The sequence below is a fragment of the Parus major genome, chromosome 2, assembly GCF_001522545.3.
Source record: "Parus major isolate Abel chromosome 2, Parus_major1.1, whole genome shotgun sequence".
Classification (NCBI taxonomy): domain Eukaryota; kingdom Metazoa; phylum Chordata; class Aves; order Passeriformes; family Paridae; genus Parus; species Parus major.
The window spans coordinates 4134669-4159927 of NC_031769.1; the positions used below are offsets into that span (position 1 = coordinate 4134669).

A 25259-nucleotide genomic window follows, 5' to 3' on the forward strand; every position below is an offset into this window, starting at 1 on the left:
GCAATTTGTCCCCATTGCTGTTATCCTGATGACAAAAAAGAAAAAATAAATCTTTTCCTGGGAAAGGTGTGCCTGTATGAAGCACCAAGGAGCAGGCACGTGCTGTGAGCCATCAGGTAACATTACTCCATCTCCACATGGCACTGAGGTCACTCCCAGGGCACAGCAGGTTCTCCTGCCCACAGTGGCACTGCCTGTCCCCTGCAGTGTGGCAATGCTGGCTGTGCCCAGTTACCAAAGGGGATTTGGAGTGCTGTGGATCCACACTCACACACACAGAACCCAGGCCTGTGCTCACAGCCCAGCTCAAAGGATTTGATCTCACTCTATAAAATAGTCACAGCTGTACCCCTTCTCCTTGCCACAGCCATGGATCCACCAGGGCTTCTCCAGGCAAACATCAGGGTACCTGGAGCCACAGCACAAGGATCCTTCCCATTTACTTCCAAAGACTAGGTGGGCTCAGGACTATTGCTGTAGGTGTTCTCAGACCCCATAATTTGGAAATGGCTGGTGCAGAGCACATGAAAGGGAGCTCTGAAAGTCATTCTTCTCAACTCACACCCTTATTTGATTTAGAGCAAGATATATCAGCAAGATATATTATATAGAGAAAGATATACATTATCTGGGGAAGAACTTTGATTTTATATGGGACAGAGCTCAGCAGAGCAGACACTCCCAGGGAGCAAACATTCACTGAGGACTTTCTGTTTGCTGTGGTCATGATGGGTTATTGCACTGGGAGACCTGAAGAGCTCAGCTGAGCTCAGGACCCCACCAGGCTGGGCATCCAAACACCCAGGAGGGGACAGCCTCCAACCCAAAGCCTCAGGGGAGATCTCACTGCACCCTTCTTCTTTTATAAAAAAGGAGGAAGAGGGACTTTTTACAAAGGTAGATAGCAGAAAAGGGGGAACAGTTTTAAGCTAAAAAAAGAGAGAATTAGATTAGATGTTGGAAATAGTGAATTCTTTACTCAGAGTGACAAGACACTGGCACTGGTTGTTCAAGGAAGCTGTGGATGCTCTATTCCTGGAACTATCTGAGGCCAGCCTGGATGAGGCTGGGAGCAACCTGGTCCAGGTATCCTCACCCATGGCAGGGAGATGGAACTGGATGATCTTTAATGCCCCTTTCAGCCCAAACCTGCGTGATTCTCTGATTCAAAGCCTTTTACAGTTAGAGGGAAGAGAAAGAAAAAGTGTGGAGAAGGATGCACAAAGAGATTAAATGAGGTGCCCAAGGTCATGTGAGAAGACTCTGGCCATCAGGGTTACAAACCAAACATATTTTACCCTGCTACTTTACTCCTCCTACTGGAAATCTTATCACTGTTTGTGGGAGGAAGGGAGGTAATTTGAAAGACCCACCCTTCATTTAGTTAATTGTGATCATTTCCAAAATCATTGCATAATTAACACATTTCAACATGCCATAAAACATATTCCATGTTACTAATTTATCTCCTGGATTTACAAGACCACAATGATTAGTGAAATAAGAGAGAAAAAATGTCAGAAAATATGGAGAAATGTGTCAGAAAAATATGGAATGAGAAGAAAACAAAGATATAAACAGACACACACCCTGCCTGATTCCATTTTGACTGCACAATTGGGTTCAATTGGGGTCCCAATTACAGTGCCAAGCTGGATGCTGCTGGAACAGAATGGTTTTTCCTGTGCCATATAATGGTGATTGTAGTATCTGGACTTTTTACAACAGAGTAGATCCTGGGTTTCCAAGATAAGGATGAGAACAGGCTTTCCTTCTCATCTCTTGTAAACCTTTGGATTTCCACATCTCTGCAGTTTCCTTGTGAGGCTTGAATGCCAGTTTTCCCTGGGGCTGGCAGGCAGGAAAGGAGCAAGAGCCACACACCACCCCACGGCAGAAATGCTCATACCATGTCTCACACCGAGCATTAGGGCTCAGGTACCTGAGTGAGCTGCACAATTTGGGGAGGAAACGAGCCAGGCAGGGCTGCTGAGACCAGCACAGCCCACCCCACAACAATCTGAGGCAGCAGCTCATGAGCTTGGGCAATGTGACCATTCCTGACATGGCAGATTCCTCGTGGCTCTCCCAGAGCTGACAGCATCACTCGGTTTGTGTGTCACAGGAGGAAGGAACCTGCTCTCATTGCTACAAACCCTCTCTCCACACCACATAATGGTCCTGGCTCATCCCACCTCTGACAAAGCAAACTTTACTCACAGATCTGTGACTCTGGGGATCTCAGCACCTTCTTTGACTCCTGCCATATGGTTTTGCAGTCCTCCTGGAGCTTATAGAACCGCTCCTTTCTCCAGGAGCTTGACTTCACTTTTAGCAGCTGGCTGCCTTTCAGGAGGAACTTCAGGTCCTTGTCATCTTTGAGGCCTGTGGAGAAACAGAAGTGGTAGTGTTTTAAGAGACAGCTCAAGAAATGATGCTCAAAGAATTTTCCTTTCCACAGGGGCAGTCAGGTCTGGGGAGGAGAGCAGAGCAGAGAGACCCAGAAATCCTCCACATCGCTTCATGATCACAAAAGAGGCTGAATGAAGCCTTGTGCACTTCTCAGATTGAGTCTGAAGACTTTGTATTATAATTCTCAGGTGTTTTACAAAGATAAAATATCTCCTTCCCAGCAAATACTGCTAGGATGCAAAACCTGCAACAAAACCAACAAGAGAACAGTAAAAGCAGAGAAAGGAAAATTGCATAACTTGTAACTGGAATGCTGTCAGGAACTTTCAAGTGATTTCAAATCCATTCTGCAACAAAATTTCCTTTGTGGAAACAGGAATACACAAAGATAACTCTCATCCTCCTCTGGCAAGCAGTGTCTTCCTATCCACGTGGGAATTTTGCAGATCAGATGAAGCTTAGGAAAGAGAATTTTGGTGACAGGCAGCAACAGATCACTAAGGCAGCAATAAGGAGCAGCCACAATCTCCTCATTGCTCAACCATCCGAAGGGTCTTTGTCTTTTTTACACTATGAGGTCAATGCAGTGTCAAATAATAACAACCAAACCTTCTGGTTGTGGGAACTTTGGATTTCACAACTTAGCCTAGATTCAGGAAGGCACTTAAGACATCTAGAGAGGAAACAGGCACCTACTGAGACTCCAAAAACACAGAATTGGCATTCTACATGGTTTTGAGTGTCTCAGCAGTGCATGACTTCCACATACCTAAACACCTTGGAGAATCTGTCCCTCAAACCAACCATTAATTACAGATGTGAAGCATGCAGACTGAGGAGGGTGAGAGCATGAAACACAAGAAGCACATCCTGGGCTTTCTGTAATAGGCACCTTCAGCTCTGTGACACTGCATGAAAAGCTGGTTGAGAGCTGGTGAAGCAGCATTTAACTCTGCAGTGCTGACCATGAGCATCCCAACTCAGAGGAAACTTTTCTAACCTCACCTTGACAATGCAGGTAGCCACATGGCCACCTGCAGCCACCTGACACTCACCTGCAGGGAAATTCCTCAGTACTCAACAAATTTGACGTGGAGTCTCACAAATAACATTTTTCACTGCAGTGTCCCCAGTGGCATTGGGTTGGTTTTTCTCTGGGGGACACAGCTGCTTTGAATCACTGGCTTTTAAACAAGGCAGGACAATAAAATACCAGGTATCACTTCAGGCCTGCTTGAAAAACAAAAATGTGAGATCCAAGTGGCCAAATTCCCAGTGTCCTGACGCTCCATACAGGAAACTGAAGTGACAGGTGCTACAAAGCACCAATGTGGGTCATGGTGCAGCAGCAAAACCCAGCACTGCGAGTTTGTAGCTGGGATATACTGGCCTAAAGAGAGAATTTTAGGCAGCCAAAGCCTAAATTTACATCAGAGATAAATACTAGGGGTGTCCAGTGTCCACTTTGTGAGCAGTTCACGCCATTTATTGGTTTTGCAGAGCTCGAGGAGCATGCCTAGACCTGAGCCAGGCCAAAACATCCAGGCTTGAAAGCATCAGAGTAGAAGCTGGAAATCCTGCAAAAGTGGCTTTGGCCCCTCTCTCTCCTCAAAGTTAAATTAGATATCTCATTAATTGTCTTCCCCACTACAGCACTGCTTGGCTTCTCAACTCATGAGCGCTCTGGAGGTTCCTAAGAGGGGAATTTGAATGCTTACCCCACAGAAAAAAATTCATTGAGAGAAGGAAAAAAGCTGTCTCCTGCAAAACACAGAAGGGTGACAAGTTGAGGCCAGCTATGGGATGTGGGACAGCATTCCCAGGGACTGATGAGAGGCCACTTCATCTGGAAATGGAAGGACACACACCACAATAGCTTCACGGGTTCTTGGTCTCCTGAGCTGGCTTCTGCTGTTAGGCAAAGGTTCTCCAAGTGCACAGACTGCAGCTTCACTAACATCCCTGGGGTTCCCCTCACAGTTCTTGGAAACTTTTCCCTTCTCCCTCTGCACCCACATTTCTATTCTGGCTCCCAGATCTATTCCTTCTTTTTCTTCAGATCCCAACCACTTGAGGAATCATTACAGGACTAGGAGGAGGACGTGTCATCCTAGGGTGACATGAGGAGGAAAGCAGGAAACCCACCAAATCCTTTGGATGCCTGTGTCCACAGGTGTGGAATGAGAAATCCATTTAACCAGGCATGTTTTGTTCTACAGACCCTGCATGCAGCACCTGTAATGTGCCCTGCTACCAGGACATCCCAAAGAGCTGCACCAACATAACAGAGACTGATCTGGATGGGCACAGGTGGTGGCCAAGGGCAGATTCCTCTCCTCCAGGCTTCAAGCACACAGTTCACACACAAGCTGGAGCTCGGAGCCCTTCATCATGATCACCCAGGCAGTGAAACAGTGTGGTCAAAACACCCTTCTTCCCCAGTGCTTCAGGCTCTGCCTCCTATGCCCAACCAAGCACTGGCACAGACTCTTTTCTTGAGTGAGTCACTGAATTTCTGTGTTCCTACCTGCATTTTGTTAGGCCAGAGATGCAGCGTAAGACACTGTGATCTGCTGATACAGGAACCACAAACACACACACCCCTGATGTGTCAGTGGGACATTGCTCTCAGCTGGCTATTTAAACTGCTTTCCAATAAAAACACCCCACCTTTTCCCTGCAGAAACCTGAGGATTTCTTCCTAATACCCCACAGAGAATCATGGAATGTTTTGGGTTGGAAGGAACCTTACAGGTCACCCCATTCCACACCCCTGCACAGGCAGGGACACTTCCACTAGCCCAGATTTCTCAAAGCCTGAAGCTGAGGAGGTTTGTGGTCCAGAAGTCCATTTCAAAGCAATGAAAACTTGTATCTAAGAAACCAGAATCATTGTACACATACATAATTTAAAAGTTAAAAAACTCCGTGCAGCAGGACAAGGATATTGACTCCCAACTATATAACAACATTTAGCGTGAGAAGCACAATCACTGCACTGAAATAGATGTGCAAATCCTGCCTGAAGCATGTGGCAAGACTGTGTCTTGTTTAGAATCCTCTGTAAAATATCAAATACACACTTAGCATGCAAGGGTCGGGATCTCCCTACTTGCAAAACATCAGTCAAACACTTTCTGAACAGAATATATTCACTGTGCAGTGATGTTCAGAGTAAAAATCATGTTTGGCCAAGGTAGGAGCGCCTTGAGCACACACACAGCACTGCAATAACCATCGTGTTAATACTCTGCACTAGGAAGCTTGAGACATTGAGACATCAGGAATATTAACCTTTGGCTTATCTAGCTCAGGTTTACAGCAAGCAGGAAGCTCAGTAAAACAATAGCTGTCACGGCAGGAGCTGGGCTTTGAGTTCACTGAGGAAATAGGATGGCAGTGATAATCCGTATTGCTGCACTGCTCCCGCAAATCTGCTGATCTGACAGAACTTAATTACAGTCGCTATAAAACAAGTCTCCTTCTTCCCCCTCTCCCCCTCCCACCTGCTTACAGACCAGGCTTAACCCAGGTTTGCTGGTTTAAATGGGCAGAAAGCCTTTCTGGTAAAATCTAAGGAGCTCAGGCGGGTAAATGGCTATTTCCCACTTCCATCCACCCTCTGTGGCACCAGGAACCAAGGAACTCTCATCCACTCGGGCTGTGCCTCCAGAGCACAGGAACCAGCAGTGAGTTCATAGGCACACAAGTTATGAAACTCCCCGGGTTTCCTCTTTCATCAGCAGCCTCTGTGTGCTTCCCTGGGTTCTTACAACAACAGACAGCACGCCACCGAGCAGGGCTAAAACTGGGCAGGAGAAGGGCACTGCCCTCCCCAAACACCCTCAGTTAGAGGCAGCTCAGAGAGCCCAGCAAAAGATTTGGGAACCGAGCCTTTGCCCGCATTCCTGGATGCCTCCAACGAAGCGCTTCACACATCTGGCGTGTGGTTACAAGCAAACGAGAGGAAAGGAAACCTTGGGAATTTAACCCTGGAGCTCAGGGTGGAGCAGGGAAAAGAGAAAGGAAGCGGTGCCGAGGCTGTGCCCAAGCTGTCCCTTACCCAGCCTGATGCCATTCAGCGCGGCCACTCGACGGCTCTGCTCCAGCAGGATGTTTTCCTGGGACACGCTGCGCTTGGGCTGCCTTCGGATGCACTGCATGATCCAGTGCGGGGCTCGGGGGAGGCAGCCGGCCGTCGGGAGGGCTGGGGGGCAGTGCCACCCCCGCAGGGATCCCTGCTCATCCAGGGGCTCCAAGGAGCGAGCGCGGACAGCGGCAGCACAGCCCGGCAGGGGAGGGCAGAGTCCGGCCGGGGGTGGGACTGGGGGAAGTCTCTCCTCCCGCTTCACACGCTGCATGCAGAGTTAAGCCGAGGAGCCTGCCGGCAGCTGCCCAGGTAGAAGGAACGAGTTTTCCACCAGTCGTTCGCCAGTGGGATTTTACACATCATTTCCGAAGGCTGGAGAAGTCGCAGATATTGTTTGTGGCTCCTAATCACTGCCTTGGGCTTGTCAGCCTGGATCCGAGCGAGCCTGGCTCCACCTCTGTTCTGTCTCCGTGCTGCTCCCACTGACGGGCACTGAGCGCCGTGCCTAAAACCCCCCTCAGCCAGGGCAGATGTGACCCAAAAGATGCTCGGAAACTGAGCTTTAATGCTCTTCCTTTTCCACTTAGGAAAGAGTGTTTTCCTAAGAGTGTGGGGAGTGTCTTCTCTGCCACTTTTCTATTTCCTATGTGACTTGGGTGAGTCACTGACCCCACATTTCTGCATGTCTTTGGGTTTATTCTTGTAATTCAGATTCACCCTGCACTGTGGTACAGGAATAAGCCCCCTCAGGGATTTAACAAGTCACTGATTACACAGAATCATGGAACAATTCAGGTTGGAATGAACCTCTGGGGCTCTCTTGTTCATCCACCCATTTGAAGTGAAGAGTCACCTTCAAAGGCAGACCTGGTTGCTTGCAGCCTTGTCCAGGCAAGTTTGGATATCTCTAGGGGCAGAGACTCCAAAGCCAATTTCGATACAAGAGCTCAGATGTTCTCAGAAGAATTTGTTATGACCAGTATAAATTTCCTTTGATGAAACTCACAGCCATTCCCCACTGTCTTAGCAATGGTTGGGACTAAAATCCATTTCTTCCCTAGCCATGACCTTTTCTGAAGGGAAAAATAGCAGCTATACACACATCTTGTCACCGACCTTTATATATATATATATATATATATATATATTTAAATTTTTTTAGGGTTTTTTGGGGTTTTTTTGTTGTTGTTTTTTTTTGTCATTACCCTTGTGAGTTGCTACTGTAAGGGTAAAGGGTCAAACTGGTGTGAAGATCCCTTACTGTAGAATCAGCATATACCCAAGAAACTTGACATCAACCCACATGTCACTGTTTTAGCCACTATTTTCGACCTAAATGAAGGCTCTCCATCACCACCCCCTCAACATACTCAGTACAGGCTCTATAAACATTGTTTCTGGTGTCTGTCAATCCAGCATCTTCCCCTTCTTTCTCTGTAGTTTGAAGGAAGCCCCCCCAGCCCTCACAGGGAAGCAGAGGACTGGGTTGTTTGCCCAGCACAAGGACAGGGTCAGAGTCATTAATCACTGCCAAACACCGAAGGTGACAAATTCTGGGGACAAGACAGAGCCATTTCACGGCCTTGAACAGCAGTACATCTAATAACTCTTTATTTACACACAGCCATTGCAGATCACAGACAGCAAAGGAGAATAAGGGCAGTTTCTGGATGATACATTGCTGAACATGTTAGCCAGGTTGTCAGTGGGTGTTTGGGAAACACCTCCAGCCTTCCTGGGCCCCCTGCACAGACAGGGGCTGGATGTCAGAGCTGTAATCTCCATAGCACTCCCCTGGGAGCTGGGAGCTTTGTTTTTGCCCTGGCAAGGAGGTGAGCACCATGAAGTAATGGCTGGATGATATTTATTAGCTATCAGTCTCTGAGTACTTCCCATATTTCACATTGTGCTGGAGAGGACTGATCTAATCAAAGGAGTGGGGAAGTCTCCCGTAATTGCCTTAGCAAAACAATTTGCTTCTACACACCAGCTCTCCTGCCCAGGAGCAACCAGAATCCCATAGGGATTGATCTGGGGACACACAGAGCCCCTGTGCTTCAATTTCTCATTAATTCCTAATAGCAGTGCCAGTGACAGCTCTGCTCAAAGCTTTCCATGCCCTTGGAGAACATTTTACCATACTTAGCCCTGAAGTTTGCTCACACACAAAGCACAGGGTCAGCATTCAATGAATTTAGATACCTCCCCAGAACAGCAATGTGCAAGTTTTGCTGTTGTGAGGGCTTCAGAGATGTTCAAATCAGTTTGTTTTTAAAATGAAGATGGGATAATCGGGACAAAAATTCCCTGCTTTGGTAAACAACTGAGCTGGATTTATTGTGGTCTTGAGTTAAAGACAATGTCACAACTCACAGAAGAAGCCTGATGGATAAGTGTGACATGGGTATTGATGTTACATGATACTGTCACAGTCTGGAACGGGAGGAAGTAATTCCTGCAAATGGCTCATAGAAAAATTCTTTAAGCCTTATTCACTGCAGGTAACTGCACCTCAGTGGGTCGTGCAATTTTACCCATATGACCAACCCCAATTAAATAAATGGCCCTGGTCACATGAGTGAAGTTATCCATGTCCCCGTGCCCAGGATCGGGGCTGTGCTCATCACCCTATTGATTCCAGCTGGATTACTCACAGAGCAAATGGAACTCGATGGGAACAAGGATGTCAAAACACGGCCCCAAAGTTTGCAAAGTGCTTGAATATCCAGGAAACAGGCACTTGCAGATGGAGTGCCTGCAGTGTCTGGTAGGAAATGGGCTATGTGAGAACACTACAATCCACAGGCTGCTCTTTAGATGATTTTCCAAAAATTAATCAATCTCCATCACATCCTTTCACAAAGGAGATAAGGAAGCACTATTACCACTTCACACTGGGAGAAGCAGGTTGGCTTTTGAGTTCTTTATTAGGGCTGCACTTGTTCTCCCATCACCATCATATTTAGGCAATGCCAAAAGTGTTGCAACCCTAATTCTGATGACAGTCTCTTTAGAGCACACTGACAAAACTGACAGGACAAAACTCAGCTGCTGATTTGCCCATACTTGTGATAATTTAGGAGTGGAATAAGAATACCTGTGCTGGTGATGACCTCACCACTTCCTCATCACATCATGCACATGATGCAAATTAGAACTAGTAGTGCCTGTGGGAACTAGGTATCAAATAATAAATGTCATGTTCAGGAGAGATTTTTCCCCCTAAAGAGGCCAAAGATTTGCTTTGCTCTGTATTTGTTACCAAGAAGAAAAAAAAAAAAAAACAGGTGTGTTTTACATGATGCCATTCTTCTCACTAAAGAATATGACAGAAAGGTGCCTTCCTTTCTGCAGGGTCCCACCTGCTCTGTCCTTCCCCCACTTCATCCATGCCCTGCCATATTCCACCTGCAGAAATCCTCTTTCTCTGCCACCTCCAGGACACCACTCACTGCTCTCCCCAGTAACACCTCACATCCTCTGAGGACCAGGCCTTGCTGTTAGCATAGCTTTTCACCTCCAGCAAAAAATGCCTGTGGATCCTCTACACCAGCATTTTCCTTCTCACTCCCTGTGGGGAAGTGGGGATCAGGGAGTGGGTGCTGAGACCAGATGCATGGGTGCATCCCTGGCCAAGGATGCTGCTGCTTGTTCCCAGTAGGTGCTTCTTCAGAGCATGTGGTATGTACCCAGTTCCACCTTGTGGTCACACTGAGAACGGGCTTCTCCAGCAGCAAACCTCCTCCTCCTCCTCTTCCTTACATTGGCTTCCCTTGCCCTCTCCCTTTCCAGAGTGCTTGAGAGGTCCTGCTGAGCTGGGCCAGAAACTATATACATTAAACCTTAAAGATTCTTACAAGAGGAATTCTCCCAAGTCTCGACTTGTGTTGTCCTTCAAACCATTTCCTGAAGCCTCCCTGTGCCTGCACACTGGCCAGAAGCTGTGTGACAGGATCAGCACTGTCACCCTGCCCAGCATTTCTCAGCCCCACTTTCTCTCTGTATGTTTTGGCTGTCTCACCTTGTCTGAATGATCTCTGCGAGGAGAAAGGTCCCTCCTCCAGCTCTGGCAAGTCCACACAGCCCTTCTTTCCCCAAAACAGGCTGGTTATATCCAGAATGCCCAGTGGGAAGGCTGCAGGCCCATCACCCAGACTGTGCCATCTGTCAGCTTGCTGTGGGTCAAAACCAGGCTGGGGAATGTGTTGGCAATTCAACAGGGCAGAGCCCTGGCCTTGCTTTGTGTAAACAGAGCCAGGCTGCCTGCTCAGACATTTCACAGACAGACAAATCATGACCTTTATTTGTGAAAGCCTTCATACATCTTCCTGCCAGTCCAGGTTCCTCACAGGGAGCTTGGATCAGTGCAGGGATAGGCTGTGACCCATCAAATGCTACTGCCCTGCGCTCTTGATGAAATCCAGGTAAAACAAAACACCCAGCTAAAGTTCATCGTGCTTGGGAACCCAAAATTGGACTGAAGGTTTGGTTTGCTTCATCACAGTGCACATAGAGATTTGACTGCAATGAGAGTGTAAAAAAAAAAAATAAAATACTGGCTTGCCATAAATTACAGCTTTTCCAGTAGGTGGTGTGGAAAGAAAGTAATTGAAAAGAAGGATATCAACTTGATAGATAGGACCAGGATCAGCAGCCAGGAGCACTCGAGCAGCTCAGCTGCCCACCTCCCAAGTCATGCTTCTGGGAACATGCTCATGAAGGTGTTCTCTTCATAAACCCAAAGTCAGTTGTAGGTGGGTCCCAGCCTCATTTTTTAAAGGCCACTTAGGAGCTTTTCTCAACATTTTCTTCAGGAGCTGAAATTTCTTTCATAAACAAAATGCATGTCATTCTCAATATTCTGCAGCAGGGCAAAACTTGTGCAAAAATTAAATTGCACAACTGAATTATGCAAAACTAGGGAAAATATAATTTTTTTATTTTCCCCCCCCTAAGGGATTTATCTGGAATTTCTGTAACTCTTGTCAAAACCAGCCACTGAGACTTGTTGTGTGGTACCTCAATACAGGGCTTTAAAAGGTACCATGTGAGGGGAAGCCTGAGGTGTGAGAACTTCCCCACACACAGTGTTTAGGCTGGCTCATTTAAGGTGTGGAAATATTTCAGTTTAGAAGAAACTGTGTCAAAATCTTCTCTGCCTGCATAGAGAAAAGAAGAAACCTCTATGTCTGACCAAGGTCTGCTGCCTTCTGGTCTGGTGGCTTGGCTGGATGAAGACTGAGACCCTCCACCCATGGGAAGGACCTCAGAGACACATGGCTGGGGGGCAGACTGCAGTATTTAATTATCTACAGTGCTAACAAGAGGCCAGGAGAAGACAGGATACAATCCTCCTGCCTAGATCCCTATAAGCCTAAAATTTTTTAGAGGTTCCTGTGCTGACCCAGCTGAATCCCACCCCGTGTGATCAAATCACCAAGTGTTTATCTGTATCTTTCCTCCCAAAATACCATTTTTAATTGATATCCCTGTACAGGAAACTCTACTTTGCTCCCAAATCATTGACACCTTTGGCTCACAGTGTTGCCTATCCGGGCAGCTGAGTTTCCATTCCTACTCAAACCATTTCTTCCCCACACACCTCTCCATTTTGCTTTTCCCTGTAGTTGGGAAAAGGATTCCCTGAATCCTTTCATCTCTGCTACTTGCAGCACTTGTCCAAGTGACTGCATTTCCCTCTTCTTTCTTTCTCATTTCCTCATTAAAATCTATTTTCCCCCAAGCATCCTTTGGCCTTGTCTTAGCTACTTTTGGGGCTGATGGGGCTTTACACCCTGACAGCAATCTCAGAACCAACTGTGGGCTTTAGTTTTACTAAAAGACATTGCTCAGACGGCAAATTTAACAGCTTTTATGTCAAAATAAACATGTCCCAAAGTGAATTTTACTTGTCCTGTCTGAAAAAGGGACATGTTGACTGTTTAATGTGATGGGATGTGTCAGTATACCAAATTCCCCTGGACTGTGGGGAACTATGGTGAATTGTGGTTCACAAAACTCCCATGTAGTGCATCAAGCACAACCTGCATCAAAGGTGTGTGCTGGGAGCATTTTGTTGCTAGGAAAGGAGATCAAAGCCATCAGCTCCTCCAGAGCAGAACCCAACTGATCCCAGGCTGAATTACCTCCACCCATGGAGCTTGCAGTGCAGAAGGAGCTTCCTCAGTGCTCCCAGCTCACAAGGGCAGGTGGAGATGATTCATTTGGAAATTTCAATACAGATGTTAATCCTGAGGAACTGCTGGCAGAGGAAACAAGGAAATGGCCTGTCTTGTAGGATTTTACAAGGATCTGTAAAATCCTTGATCTGTACTGTGGCAGAGGGCATTCCCCTCACAATGTACACAGTGTCCTGGGTGAAAAGTCAGTGTTTAAGAATAAGGCATAGTACAAATTGGCTATTCTACAATCTGTGAGCACAAGGGCTCACAGTTCAGGAACAAACCAACTTCATGAGGCAAGAGAAGGAGTATTACTAACCCACCCACATTAATTCTGACATGGTAAAAACAGCTGTAGTTTTATCTACTTTGAGGAAAAAATTTAAAAAAAGAGAGAAACTGAAAGAAAGAACATGAGTTTCAACATAGAGCCAGGTGACAAAGCATATCCACAACTCGCAGTATCTGAAATTTCTGACAAAATTCATAGCACAAGTCTGATCCTGCTAAGAAGTTCACATGTGAACAACATCTCTTGTCTAAGTAGTCTGGCATTTGGACTGACTTTGGCACTTGTGTGTGTATGTGTGTTATGTGTCAAGGAATTTCAGTAAATACTTTTTAAAATTCTTGGCTCATTCAACATTTGTGTATTTTTCTGCTCAAGACAAAAAAAAAAATAGATTACCAGCCACTGAATTTTTCTTGGTTCCTAAACCCAGAGGACTAAATAATATTCACTGAAAAATAACTCACAGGCCAAAATGGGAAATGTTTTAACAGTTCCAGATGTGTTTCTCGGCTTTCTTTCCCCGGTGGCTGTATAATGAATGAGATACCTACAAAAAGTATAATATTAACCTCTGGTTCACCCTCCTGTTGGATTTCTATCATCTGGGAAAATCAGAGTGAAGATTTCATCAGCCGGGGGGAATCTTTTCACATTTCTGCTGGTAACACTAAAATGATTATGTTCATGGGTAATCACTTATTGCTGCATCACTTTATTTTTGTTTATAGCTTATCTGTAATAAGAAAGCACCCGCTTCATGAAACAAAAGAAGTACTGGAGGCTTTTCCCTTTTCTTGGGGATCAAAATATTCCATTTCAACCTGTAGCTCTCACAGCCCTGAGTTGTTTCTGCTCCTCAGAGTAAGGAAAATACAATGAAGGGGTAACAAAGCAATACATATAGTCAGGTGAGGGAATAAGGGGGGATATTTCATATCCCAGACTTGGCACCAATAGAATCTTCCTAAATCTCACTTGCTGCAAGGGCAGAGAGAACTTCTTTTTTTAGAAGCATTCCTTATTTTGTACTCAATATTTGCAGTGTCTCGGGGACAGCCCCTGAGCCCAGGTGTTTCTCCAGGCTCTGCTGTCTCCACCAGAGCCCACAGAGTTTATTCAGCCGGGCACCCATCCGCTCTCAGTTTCCCATAAAGGGGAGGAGATCTGGATCCACTTTTCTGAACTTGCAGATGCTTCCCCAGCCAAGGCACCCTTCCCTACCTACCAACACAGACTAACAGAGAAAAATCTGTCTTCTCTCTCTGTAACAGCGCTGGAATGCCCCATTACATCCAAGTGAGAGAATGGGGAAGTGGAGAAGAAGAGAGGAGGAAAAATAAAGCTCTTGGAGAAGATAAGCGAGCTGAAACACAAGAACACCTCCCCAGACTTACTGTTGCAGGCGAGGAATGTGCCATTGGGCTCCATGGCCGCAGCGGGAGCCGCCGGCAGCAGCAGCAGCAGCAGCAGCAGCGGAGCCCCGAAGTCAGCGCTGCTGCGGGGCGGCGGCCAGAGCCGCCAGGCTCCCCCTGCTCCTCGCTCCAGCGATCCCCGACAGCAGCTCCCTCCTCAGGGGCTGCTCCTCGCCCCTGGCTGGAATTGTGTCCTGTCTATGACTCCTCGTTTATCTCTCTCCCATCCGCACGCCGCCGCCTGCCCCGCGCAGCCACCGCGGCCGAGCGCTGCTCTGGCCCTGGCTCCTCCCTGCTCGGATTTGGCGTCTTCACCGCTGGCCCGGCCTCCTCCTCCTCCTCCTCCTGCTGCTGCTGCTGCTGCTGCTGCTGCTGCTGGAGCTTCCCAGCGCCGCTGCTTTCCTGTGCCTGCCGCATTCCCGTGCTGGAATCCATCCTCGATGGCTCGCAAACCAAGGAAAGGGTCTTAAGCAGATGCCACAGGTCAGAGTTTAGGGGTAATGGGCTTTTAGATGCTGGTGGAGGCATAATTCTTTTCAGCAAGTTAAAAGAAAAAAACAACCAAAAAAAAAGTTCAGAACTTGCCAGTGTAGAAATAGAAACTGTAACCACAAACGCTCACAAAGGCATGAGCTTAGGGCAGAAAAAAAAGTTATGAGCTTTGCATTTGAGACAGCGAGACAGAAAAATCTGCACTGTCCTGAGGCTTTTAGTGAGTGGAACTGATTTCTTCCACTCTGTTCTCTCCTCCTGAATTAGATATCTTTGAAGGGTAGAAAGATGGTGATGGCAAACAGGGAGAGGAAAAGGAAAGGAAGTCAGTGTGGGAAAATAAAGTTTTCCTCTATTTGAATGTTTTTCAGTAATTGGTTTGTTATTGTTTATGGTAATGGTTATTTAGGTTATCCCAATGCAAACACTTGATGTAGTTATTGGCAGATTCAAAGCCCTCTCTCCTCAGCAGCCCCACTGACAGAAGAGAGAAGTCTCTTTCTGATGGTGACAGATCTAGAAAACATGTGGTGAAAAATACTTTGGGACAGTTTGTTCCTCCCTGCCAGGAACTGGGCTGCTCCTCTGAGAGCCCAGACCTTGCTCTCAGAGTTTTACAGTCCACAAATACAAGGCTGCTGCCACCACCCAAGGAAAACAGCCCTAATGTAGCAAAACTCTTCATGCTAGGACAAAACTAACAAAGCCAAACAAGTGGAGCAAAAAAAGAACAGAGATTTCACCCATGACTCCTCCCAAGTCCACTCCCATACCTCACAGTCACCAGCTTGGCCCAGGGGGGCTCATGTCCTGCTAGACACTTTCCAAAGGACCCAGGAAGGAACATTCCTTTTTCAAACCCACAGACATTGATTCAGATGGGGCAAACTGGCAGCTGCTGGCAGGCAGGAAGCACCCAGAAGATACCTGGTACAGCCCTTAAAAGCCTCAAGGTAGGGGGACTTTGGGAGGACACTTCACAACCTGTCGCCCTTTGAGCTGATGGGGAAGAGTACTGGAGGGAGTGTACAGGAGGAGCCAGCCAGACTGGAAACTCCAGTAAAGCTGAGGTGGTGAGGACATGGTGGTTTTCACAAGAGAGGAATGGGAGAGAAGAGCAGTTTGAAAGTAGTGACACAAAATGGCATTGTAGAAAGTCCTTCCTTGCTCTCTGTGTCACACCCCATTGTGTCCTCACACTGCCTGGCACAAGTCTCCACTTAGAGATGGACTGGTCAGTGTCCCTGTGCCCTCTGTGGCAACAGGAGCAGTGTAAGAGAGCTCCATTACTCCCAGAAATGACATGGACCATCTTCACAGCAGCGTGGGGTACAATGGCACCATCTATCTGATGTGAACACAGCCATCATTGCCTCAGGCTGGACAGGGATTCACTGAGAAAACACAATGGCAGCTCCTCTGCCATCACCCCTTGAGACTTGATCATCCTCAGCATTTACCCCTTCATGAGAGCCCACTGTATCTCCTTGTGCTACTTTCTTGCCAAGCTGCATTTTCCACAGTCAGAGCTGAATTAGAAGCTGGAACCATAAAATCACTAAGGGTGGAAAAGACTTCCCAAGATCATCAAGTCCAACATTAACCCAATATCACCATGTTCACCACTAAACCACATCCCCAAGTGCCACATCCAAGTGGTGCTGTCAGGAGGACTCACAAAACCTTGCCCAACTTTTCACTTCTTGCATTTACTCTCCCTGCTTCTCTGCACATTCAGAAGCATCACCACTTAGGCTGCTTGGAACACTTGGGACCTTTCTGCCACCCTAAGCTAAGTCATTACCATTTCTAAATCCTTGATGGGCTTGACATGTGTGTGTGCTCAGAACAAGCTGGACAGTAAAAGTCCTGCACTTCTTGCATCCATCAGAAAGTACAGCAGTCACCATCAGAGTGCTGATATGCTGCAGCAAACACCCAGAGCTGGAGATCCCACAGCACAGGTCTCATCACAGCTCTGTTTCAGAAAGCTACAGTGCTTTGAGCTGTATTTCTGTATGTGCTTGAATTCCCTTTCCTTTGCACTGCTGAAAGCAATATACATCCAGAATAACAATGAAACCAAAGGGATGTGAGGAGCTTCTGTGAGCCTCAGAAATCCTACTAATAAAAAATATTCAAAGAACAATATCGAAATTTAAGAATGTCATGTGAATATGCATTTTTTTTCTCATTCATACCATCACTACTGTGCTCATAGATAAGCATTTATCTTATCAAATAATAAGGTATTTCAAGGCATTTCTAGGTTTAGAGACAGGCTGGGAGTTGGCACTGCCTTCCCAAAGCAAAGCTGCCACCTGAAAAGTACAAGGTCAGAGCTGTGATATTTTACTGAAGGACATGGCCTAAAGCCAGGACACATCTTAACTTATCCCCTTTGCTCTCCAGCCACAGAGGTGAGGCTGGAAGGAGTTAAATGTCAGGCAGGCTGGCTGAGGAGCCTCTGTAACACACCCTCCAACACAGATGTCCCTACAAAAAGGTGCCAAGATCATCAGCTGGAGCCCTGCAAAGCCAAAGAGATCTCTCATTTCTCTCACTCCTACACCCTTTGCATTCTCCTCCTTCGTTTTGTACACACAGCCCAGCCCAGGCAGCAAAGACAGGTCACAGAGCTCAGAGCCAAAAATGTTTGCAGGGTTCAATTCCACAGTGAACCATAAATCACAGCAAACCTAAAGCAAAGCAGTTTACCTGTCTCCACTCTGAAAGCATGACTCAAGTGTTGACTTAATTGCACACAGTGGAAGGAGCAGCTTTTCATCTCAGAGGAATGCTACACCGCCCGAACACCGAGTGTTTCCAATGGAGAAGATGCCTCCTGGCTCCCTCTGCCCTTCAAAATCTCACACACACCCTCCTCACCCCACTGAAATGTTCCCAACCACCTCTCCAAAGGATAACACCGAAGGTCTTTGTTTGCTTTGCAAAAAGGACTCAGGATTTCTGCCACGGTTACACAGTGTAAGAAGAATTTGGGGGTTACAGGGCCAGCAGGGAGCTATGGCAGCCACGTGGGGATGTTTTTGTTAGCAGGAGAATTACAAAAACTGACACAAAAGAAAATGTCATATTAAATAGAGTTCATGTCAATGCAGAAGTGGGACAGGAATTCTCAAACACTTTACTTATGGTCTGACTGTTCACAGAAATGTTTTGTTTATGATTTTTCCCAGTCTGTTTACTAGTTTAGATGGAGGGTGCTACTATCCTCAGATCATCAGGTCTCTCTAAATCCTTCTCTCATATAAATAGATTCATAGAATCACAGAATAGTTTGGGTTGGAAGAGACCTTAAAGCTCATCTCATTCCAAACCCCTGCCATGGGCAGGGACACCTTTCACTGGGCTGAATAAATAGTTCATGGACTGCAAAATGTCAAATTGTCAGTTCCCTTTTACATTTTGGGAGCTGCCAGAAGTGTCATCAAGGAGCCTGAACACCCCTGTGGGAGGCCAGCTCCGGTGCCCTGGTGACTCACCTGCCATAAAGGCAATCATTACTCTTTGGTTATCAGTGCTGTCTTTCATTTCATTTTGTTGCTAACACTTCCCTGCCCGTGCAAGGCCTGGGATTCCTAGGACTGATCCTGCCACTGAGTCTGCCTCACCTAATATTTACCTACCAGTAAATTTTCCCAGCACTCCCAGGTTTGCAGCAGCTGCTGGTCCCTCACTTGCAAGGAACACATTGAACTATGGGGAAGGGCAGAGTCATGGATCTGCAGGAGCACCTTTGGAAAACAGGTTCCCTTAGGAGATAAATTGAAAAAAGCTCATGAATGGGATTTATGACTGTGAGAACAGTGAAATTATTTGGTTTATGGACAAGTCACTGGACAGATTAATTCACCATAGTTTATAAACTAGGCTGGAATGGAATTAATAGCAGTATCATGCAGCTCAGGGAATGGGAAGGGCAGGAAGATGCCTTGTTTATCACCATGGACAGCTGTGCCAAAGTACCTTTAGAGTAAATGATATTGATGTATACATCTGCATTTAAACCATTTATTGCAGCAGTTAGTCCCATTTAGGAGAGCTGTACATGGCCACAGGAAAAGGAAGCAACAGATGCTGGGATGTGTAAAGCTAAACCTGCTGCTGGCAGAATCTTGTACAAGTCCCATTAAAATTAATGAGCTATTTCTGCTTCAGCAGAAGATAAATTTGACTTGCTAAGCCAGAAATACGTCTACCTGACTTACTGTATCTTAAGTATCTCCAAGGGTTTTCCCTCCACTTAGATCAAGTCAAGAGCAGTTCTAACCACCAAATAAAGCAATAAAACAATCAAAGGAGTCATTTATTACTGTATGGTCACAATTAAAGACTTAAAGGGTTACCTGTTCAACAAGTTTCACATTGATTCCAGGCTGAAAAATTATATGAAAATAGAATTAAAAGCAAGATTATGCATAAGATTTAGAAATTAAAGTCCTAGGTTCTTCTGCTTTTTCCAAGGCATTCATTATAACTCTTGGAATTTCAGTATAAAGGAGACAGCTAAATAATTTTACATCAGTTCAACAGTGCTTGGTATTTGGACATCTCACCAATTTGTCTCCAGACTAATTTTGTGCTGAAAGTTTTATTTCACATTTGTTTACCTCATTTCTCCCACTACAGGACAGATTTTATGAGTCTCTGAGAGTAATTTTTATGCATTTCCATGCTTTAACAAATGTAGGTTTAAGTAGGCCCTCTTATGTTAAATTCCCTGACTTTAAATATTTTGATTCTGGGAGAATGAAAATGTCTTTACCAGAGAGCTGTACAGAAAAGTACATTTAGTCTAAAACACTTATAGGAAGACTTTTTTGGGGGAGGGGACTCTAGAGACTTCTTTTAAAGCTCTGAAAAGCTCATCTATTAACAGTGAATGAGAAGGTCAAAGAAAACATGGTGCATTCATTTCATCAGCCTCTCTCAGTTCAGTGCATCAGTAAACACCATGGATCAGCCACACAATGTTATCATTTATAACTGTGTGAATGATTTTGTGAATCTGACCATTAACATGGAGTTATTGTTGCATGAATGAGAAACAATAACCTAATTGGGGAAACTAATGATGTACTAGACGTGCTGCAATGAAAATATTACATGGAGTGATTATCTCTGTTTGGAAAGAAGAACAGCAGGAGATGGGTCCCAGGGTCCCGCCGCTTTTATCCATTAATGGCTCCTTCTGATGTTTGACAGGATGAGAGGAAACGGCCTCGAGTTCCAGCAGGGGAGGTTCAGATTAGATATAAGGAAAAAATCTTCCACTTAAAGGGTGGTCAGGCATTGGAACAGACTCCCCAGGGAAGTTGTGGAATCAGCATTCCTGGAAGTGTTCAAAAGCCATGTGGATGTGGCAGCAGGGGGCAGGGACAGGGTTTAGTGGTGGACAGAGTGTTGGGGTAACAACTGGGCTCAATGCTCTTGGAGGCTTTTCCACCCTTAGTGACACTGATTCTCTGATCCCAGGTTACAGCTAAGCACAGACCCCAAGCTCCACAACAACTGATCTCCAGGTCAGCAAACTAATTTCTAACCTTGAAAGATCACAGTCCTTAGGCCAAATCATCTGCTGTCAGGAATGCTTGACATGTGTCTCTTCTTTCTTGCACCATTGCCTCTTTCCAGCCCATAGCACTGGGGTATACAGGTTAATTATGGGGGAGGGTTGATGATTAATGTCATAATGGCTCTTTTTAATGTACTTCATCTGTCAACTTAATTCCCTGCAACTGGGATAATCACAATAATCAGATGCAATTGTTCAGATCATTACCTAATTGCAGTTTTTTTCACTGTAGCCGGTTCATGTGACTTTTAAATGTGCAGAAAAAATGGAAAGTCTGAACTACATCTATATTATAGAAAATTCTACTAGATATAAGAATGCCCCACAAGTTTAAACTGCACATGAGAATCTTATGATTCCAGATTGTGCAACATGGGTAATCGGGGATGTTACAAATAATGCACTTTTATTTCTGATCCCAAAGAGTTAAAACTATGCTTCACATAAACACAGTGAAATGAGACTTCCCTCCACCTCCACCTGAACAAATCATGCAGAATCAGAAAATGTTCTTGAACTCCTAACATCTCCAGAGCAGATGCTTATGCAGAAGGTATGCAAGGAATTCCTGTGTCTCCCTGGTCCTAATGGACAGCCATTTTTGGCATTAATTTATGATCAGCCAACCCCTTTGAACAGCCAAACATGAAACAAAGAGAACGACACAAACTGAAACTTAGGGCCAGAAAAAAAAAAACAACCCAGACTAGGTAGCAATTTATTAAAAGATTAATTTTTAGATTAAGATATTTCTTAAATGAATAAAAGGATGAACTTGTAAAATCTCATCAAGTGTATTCAAAAAGAGTATTCTTCACCTCTGATTTAGCTTCTTATGGGATCTAGTTTCATTTCATAAGATGAAAGTTAGGAGCACAGTTCAATAAACTGTCACTGAAGAGAGAGGAGCTTTTGAAAAGGATGAAGCAGACCAAATTAAGATGCTGAAGTATCTCAAAATAGAGTAAATGTCCTTCAGAGAGGTGGTGATTTAAGTCTGAGATCACACTCTATATCTTACAAAGGGAATAATGAACCTTTGCTTTAAATGCAAAGTAGAACTTAAGTTTAGATATAAAAGCACAACTGCCACTTCTGAAATCACACATTTATACACTTGACAGAGTTGAATGCAGCCACATTCCTCTGGCCAGTGGTGTTATTTGGGTTTTGGAAAAGAAAACACCAAGGGGGTATCAGGATGTAGAAAGAACCACACAAGTTGCCCACTGAGGAAGTATTTTGTTGGGTTTTGGTGCCTCCTCATCAGCTTTGCAAGCCTGGTGCAGCCAAAGCAGAAAGGTTGAATGACTCATTTCCTTCCTGCTCCTGTTGTCGAGCACCTCAACCATCAAATCCTTCCCACAGACACGTCCCCACTCCGGTCGGAGGAGCCCTGGTTTGTGCAACTGCACACGGATGTGCCTTGGGAACAATTCCCGGAAAGTCACACACAGAGCTGCCCCAGTGCTCTGAGCACTGCTGGTGGGATCCCAGCTCCGAGCCTGTGGGCTGTACAAGAACCAGAGAATACAGCTCTGCAATTGCTGACTGGGCTTTGCCTTTCAGTTTGTGGCACCTCAGGCACCTCCCTAAGCTCCCCAGGGCTTTCTTCGTCCACCTAGTCTGAATTATGCCATCACCTCTCCTTGTGCCCACCATGTGATGCTTGAATTGTGAAAACTTCACCCTCCTTGCTGTCTCTGGCCACTTGCTTGGTGGAGCAGAAGGGAAGAATCCCCATCAGGCATCTATTTTTCTACAGAAATAGGGGGCAGACTCCTGCTTTTTATAGGTGTTGGATCTCCTTTGGATGAAAGGTAAAAAAGGGCTGCTCTGCCAAAACATAAGACAACCCGATAAACCAGCTTTGGCTGCTTAATGAACAGTTTCACTTAAAAGTGTTGAAAGCCTGTGGAGTTTCAGCACACCAACACACCAGGAGGACGTGATGGGACATGCTCTCACTGGTTTATGCCTTGGATTCTTCAATCAGGATGAAGGCCTGATGCATTTCATTCCAAGGTGCCAGCTGCAGCTTGGATTAAAATGAGATTTTGAAGGTTTTTTTGTGCTTTTTAATGCATCAGGGATAATTCTGTGCTGCTGAGGTGATGCAGGAGTGTGTATTTTTAAGGCCAAGTGCAACCAAAAAAAGGGATTTGCCCATTCCACTGAATACTGGAAAAAATGGAGGAGCCCCCAAATGCAAGCATTTCTTCTTGTATTAGGTGACTGTCTCTTTCCAGGTCAAAATCAGCGCTGTAATGAATTTCATGTGAAAGTGTAACACTTTAGATCATACTTTGACTTTTTAATTGGTTGCTGACAATTTCTGGGTGCTCCTGGAAGGGGGAAAAGTGCTGCCCCTTGAACTTAACAACTATGAAAACAGTGCTTGGCTGCATAAACACAGAAGCCTCCGTGTCATTTCAAGTGCTGCAGGTTGTTTCAGTTGGTCACCCGTTTTTATTCCTCAAGGCTGCCAGTCCCTAAAGCCCCTGGATCAATGTGTGGATCCTGCCAGACCCTAGTACATGTATTCAGTATCCTTGGGCATCTTACATGACATGGGGGCAACTATAGGCAGCATTGTCCTAAGAGCAAAAGCTTCCCTCAGGAGACTTTTCCTTACTCAGAGTCTTAAGAAAACTCCTGTGTTAGAAATAAGCCCTAAAATGTTAAAATATAATGTAAGTAGCTCCTAGACTAGCCTGCCTAGAGATATGATACAAACACAATCAGCTTAATGGATGGGTTGTTAGGTGTGATTTACTGCAGGGTATAATGGGGAGAAAACCAGTCATTTTGGGACCTCCACACTGGGGCTGTTCCTTGTCTCAGTGCCTGCAGTGAAGGCCAGTTAGATGGCACTAAATGAAGTTAAATGGAAACAGCATGTACCTTGTTTCATGATTTCCTGGGCATGGTAAAAGGGTACCACTGATTGTGTCCTGCTATCCTGGGCAGGAAAGAAGATGCTGATTTTCTAGGCAGGTCCCAGTTCCTCTGGCTGGTGAACTCGCTGCCTTTGATCTGCTGCAGGGCTCACATGAAAAAGCACATACAAGCCTGAGCCAGCTTTATCTTTCCCTACCAGCAAAAATGAAATAATACACTGGGAAAGCGAGGTGATAACACAGCTGTGCATTTTGCTGATGACAGACCCTGTGTGCCCTCAGGGAATCCCTCACCACCTCTCACACTCTCCCATTTGAGAGATTTTCTTTCTCTCATGCCGAGAGTTATCTTGACTCCTACAAACACTATTTCCAGTGAGATTCCTCCCAATCCACAGGAGCTAGGGCACAGTTTGGAGAAATTAAAAATGAGACCAGGCCTTTTTAGTAAATCCAAATCTCTTCTTTTTCATTCTTGTCACCAATGCCAGGTTGCAACAGCTTCATGCCCTCTCCTTGTCCTCTCCTTGCACTCCAACCCTTTGCAGCACATGACATGGTGTTTCCTGGGATGAATTTATTTATGTCTCAAACTACCCTTGCAAGGGCTTTTGGAAATAGCTCTAGCAAGCTATACTTGTGTTGCCCCCAAGTGAATAAATAGCCTCCTTGAGATGATGTTTTGAAACTCGAGCAAGATGTTCTTGATAACTTGTGCAGCCCTAACTCAGCTGTGCCCAAAATCCTGGAAATAAGGGGATGAAAATCCATTTAAACCTACTCTATTCATCACCCTGAAACATTGCCAGGAATTATATTGTTTGAAGCTTGGCCTAAATTAGCAGTTTTCTGGGAGCTGAAAATAACTCAAGGTAAAATGTAAAAAGCTTTTCTCCTGATGTTCTTTTTAGAGGGGTTGGGATTCATTTTCCATCTCAGTTAGGTGGCAGTTCCTCATTGCTCTACACCTTACTGAAGGCAGATTTTGAATCTCCTCTATCTTCTACTCCAAATATTCAGACCTCACCCCATCCTTCATCAGCTGAGGGCCTTGCTCAGCACATCCTCACATTACAGACACCTGGAGCACAGATAGGCATGGAAGAATAATTTGCATTTTTCCCTCTAGCTGATTCACCTGATTCACTCACCCAAACCAGGAGAGCAGGGGAATATGTGCAAACCCATCCAGTCTGACAGTTTGCTGACAGGAGGCTGAAAAAAGACTTGCCAGATAAAAAGAAAAAGGGAGTTTAATTCCTTGTGTACAAGATTACAGGAGAAGAGGAATAACCTGGTAAAGTACTGAGGCACTGGCAAAGCACAAGACAGGCCCAAGCTGTGGTTTTCTGACAGCCAGAGCTCGGATGAATGAGCCCAGACAGGTAAATCACAAGGGCAAAAAAGGGTGATCTCAAACAGGAGCTCCCAAGGGTGGTGAGGAAAGCAGAAAGAACAGACTGAAAGTTTCTCCTTTTCTGAGGTTTACTTTTGCATTTATAGAAATCCTGGCTGCTGTGTAGAAAGAACTTCCAAAAGGACTGAAACCCAGAAGGGAAGAAAGAACCATATTTCCTACTAAAAAGTGTCAATCATTGGGTTATTCCCAGCAGCATAAATTAGCTGTTGTGGAGTTCTGCCATGGCATGCCAGATTGCTTCCAGGACAGAAGAGGCTCACACAAACCTAATCCATGTGTGTGTAGATATATATGTATATTTAAACTGCAGTTTAATCTGCAGTGCAGGTCTGGGGTACAGACATCTCCCCAGTGATGACCCTGAAGGGTGGATGAACACTATTAAACATCAGTTAAACATTTTTCTACAGCAAAATCTTTTAAGATCTGAAGAGATGAAAACTGCGATCCATCACCAGGT

The 25259-nt window shown here is 45.5% G+C and overlaps 1 protein-coding gene across 2 annotated transcripts in view; it reads right to left on the reverse strand.

The window, feature by feature from the left end:
* Positions 1-14661, reverse strand: part of PLCD1 (phospholipase C delta 1) — a 50616-nt gene extending 35955 nt beyond the window's left edge. The window contains exons 1-2 of one of the 2 annotated variants that reach the window (XM_015619183.3): positions 14371-14661; positions 2221-2385 (exon numbers count right to left, since the gene is read on the reverse strand). In XM_015619183.3, the coding sequence (XP_015474669.1) occupies positions 2221-2385; positions 14371-14404 (199 nt within the window). In that variant the 5' untranslated portion in view covers positions 14405-14661. Of the gene's footprint in view, positions 1-2220; positions 2386-6475; positions 6729-14370 lie in introns of those variants that run through there. The other variant, XM_015619182.3, reaches the window with a different exon arrangement.
* Between the last annotated feature and the right edge of the window lie 10598 nt (positions 14662-25259).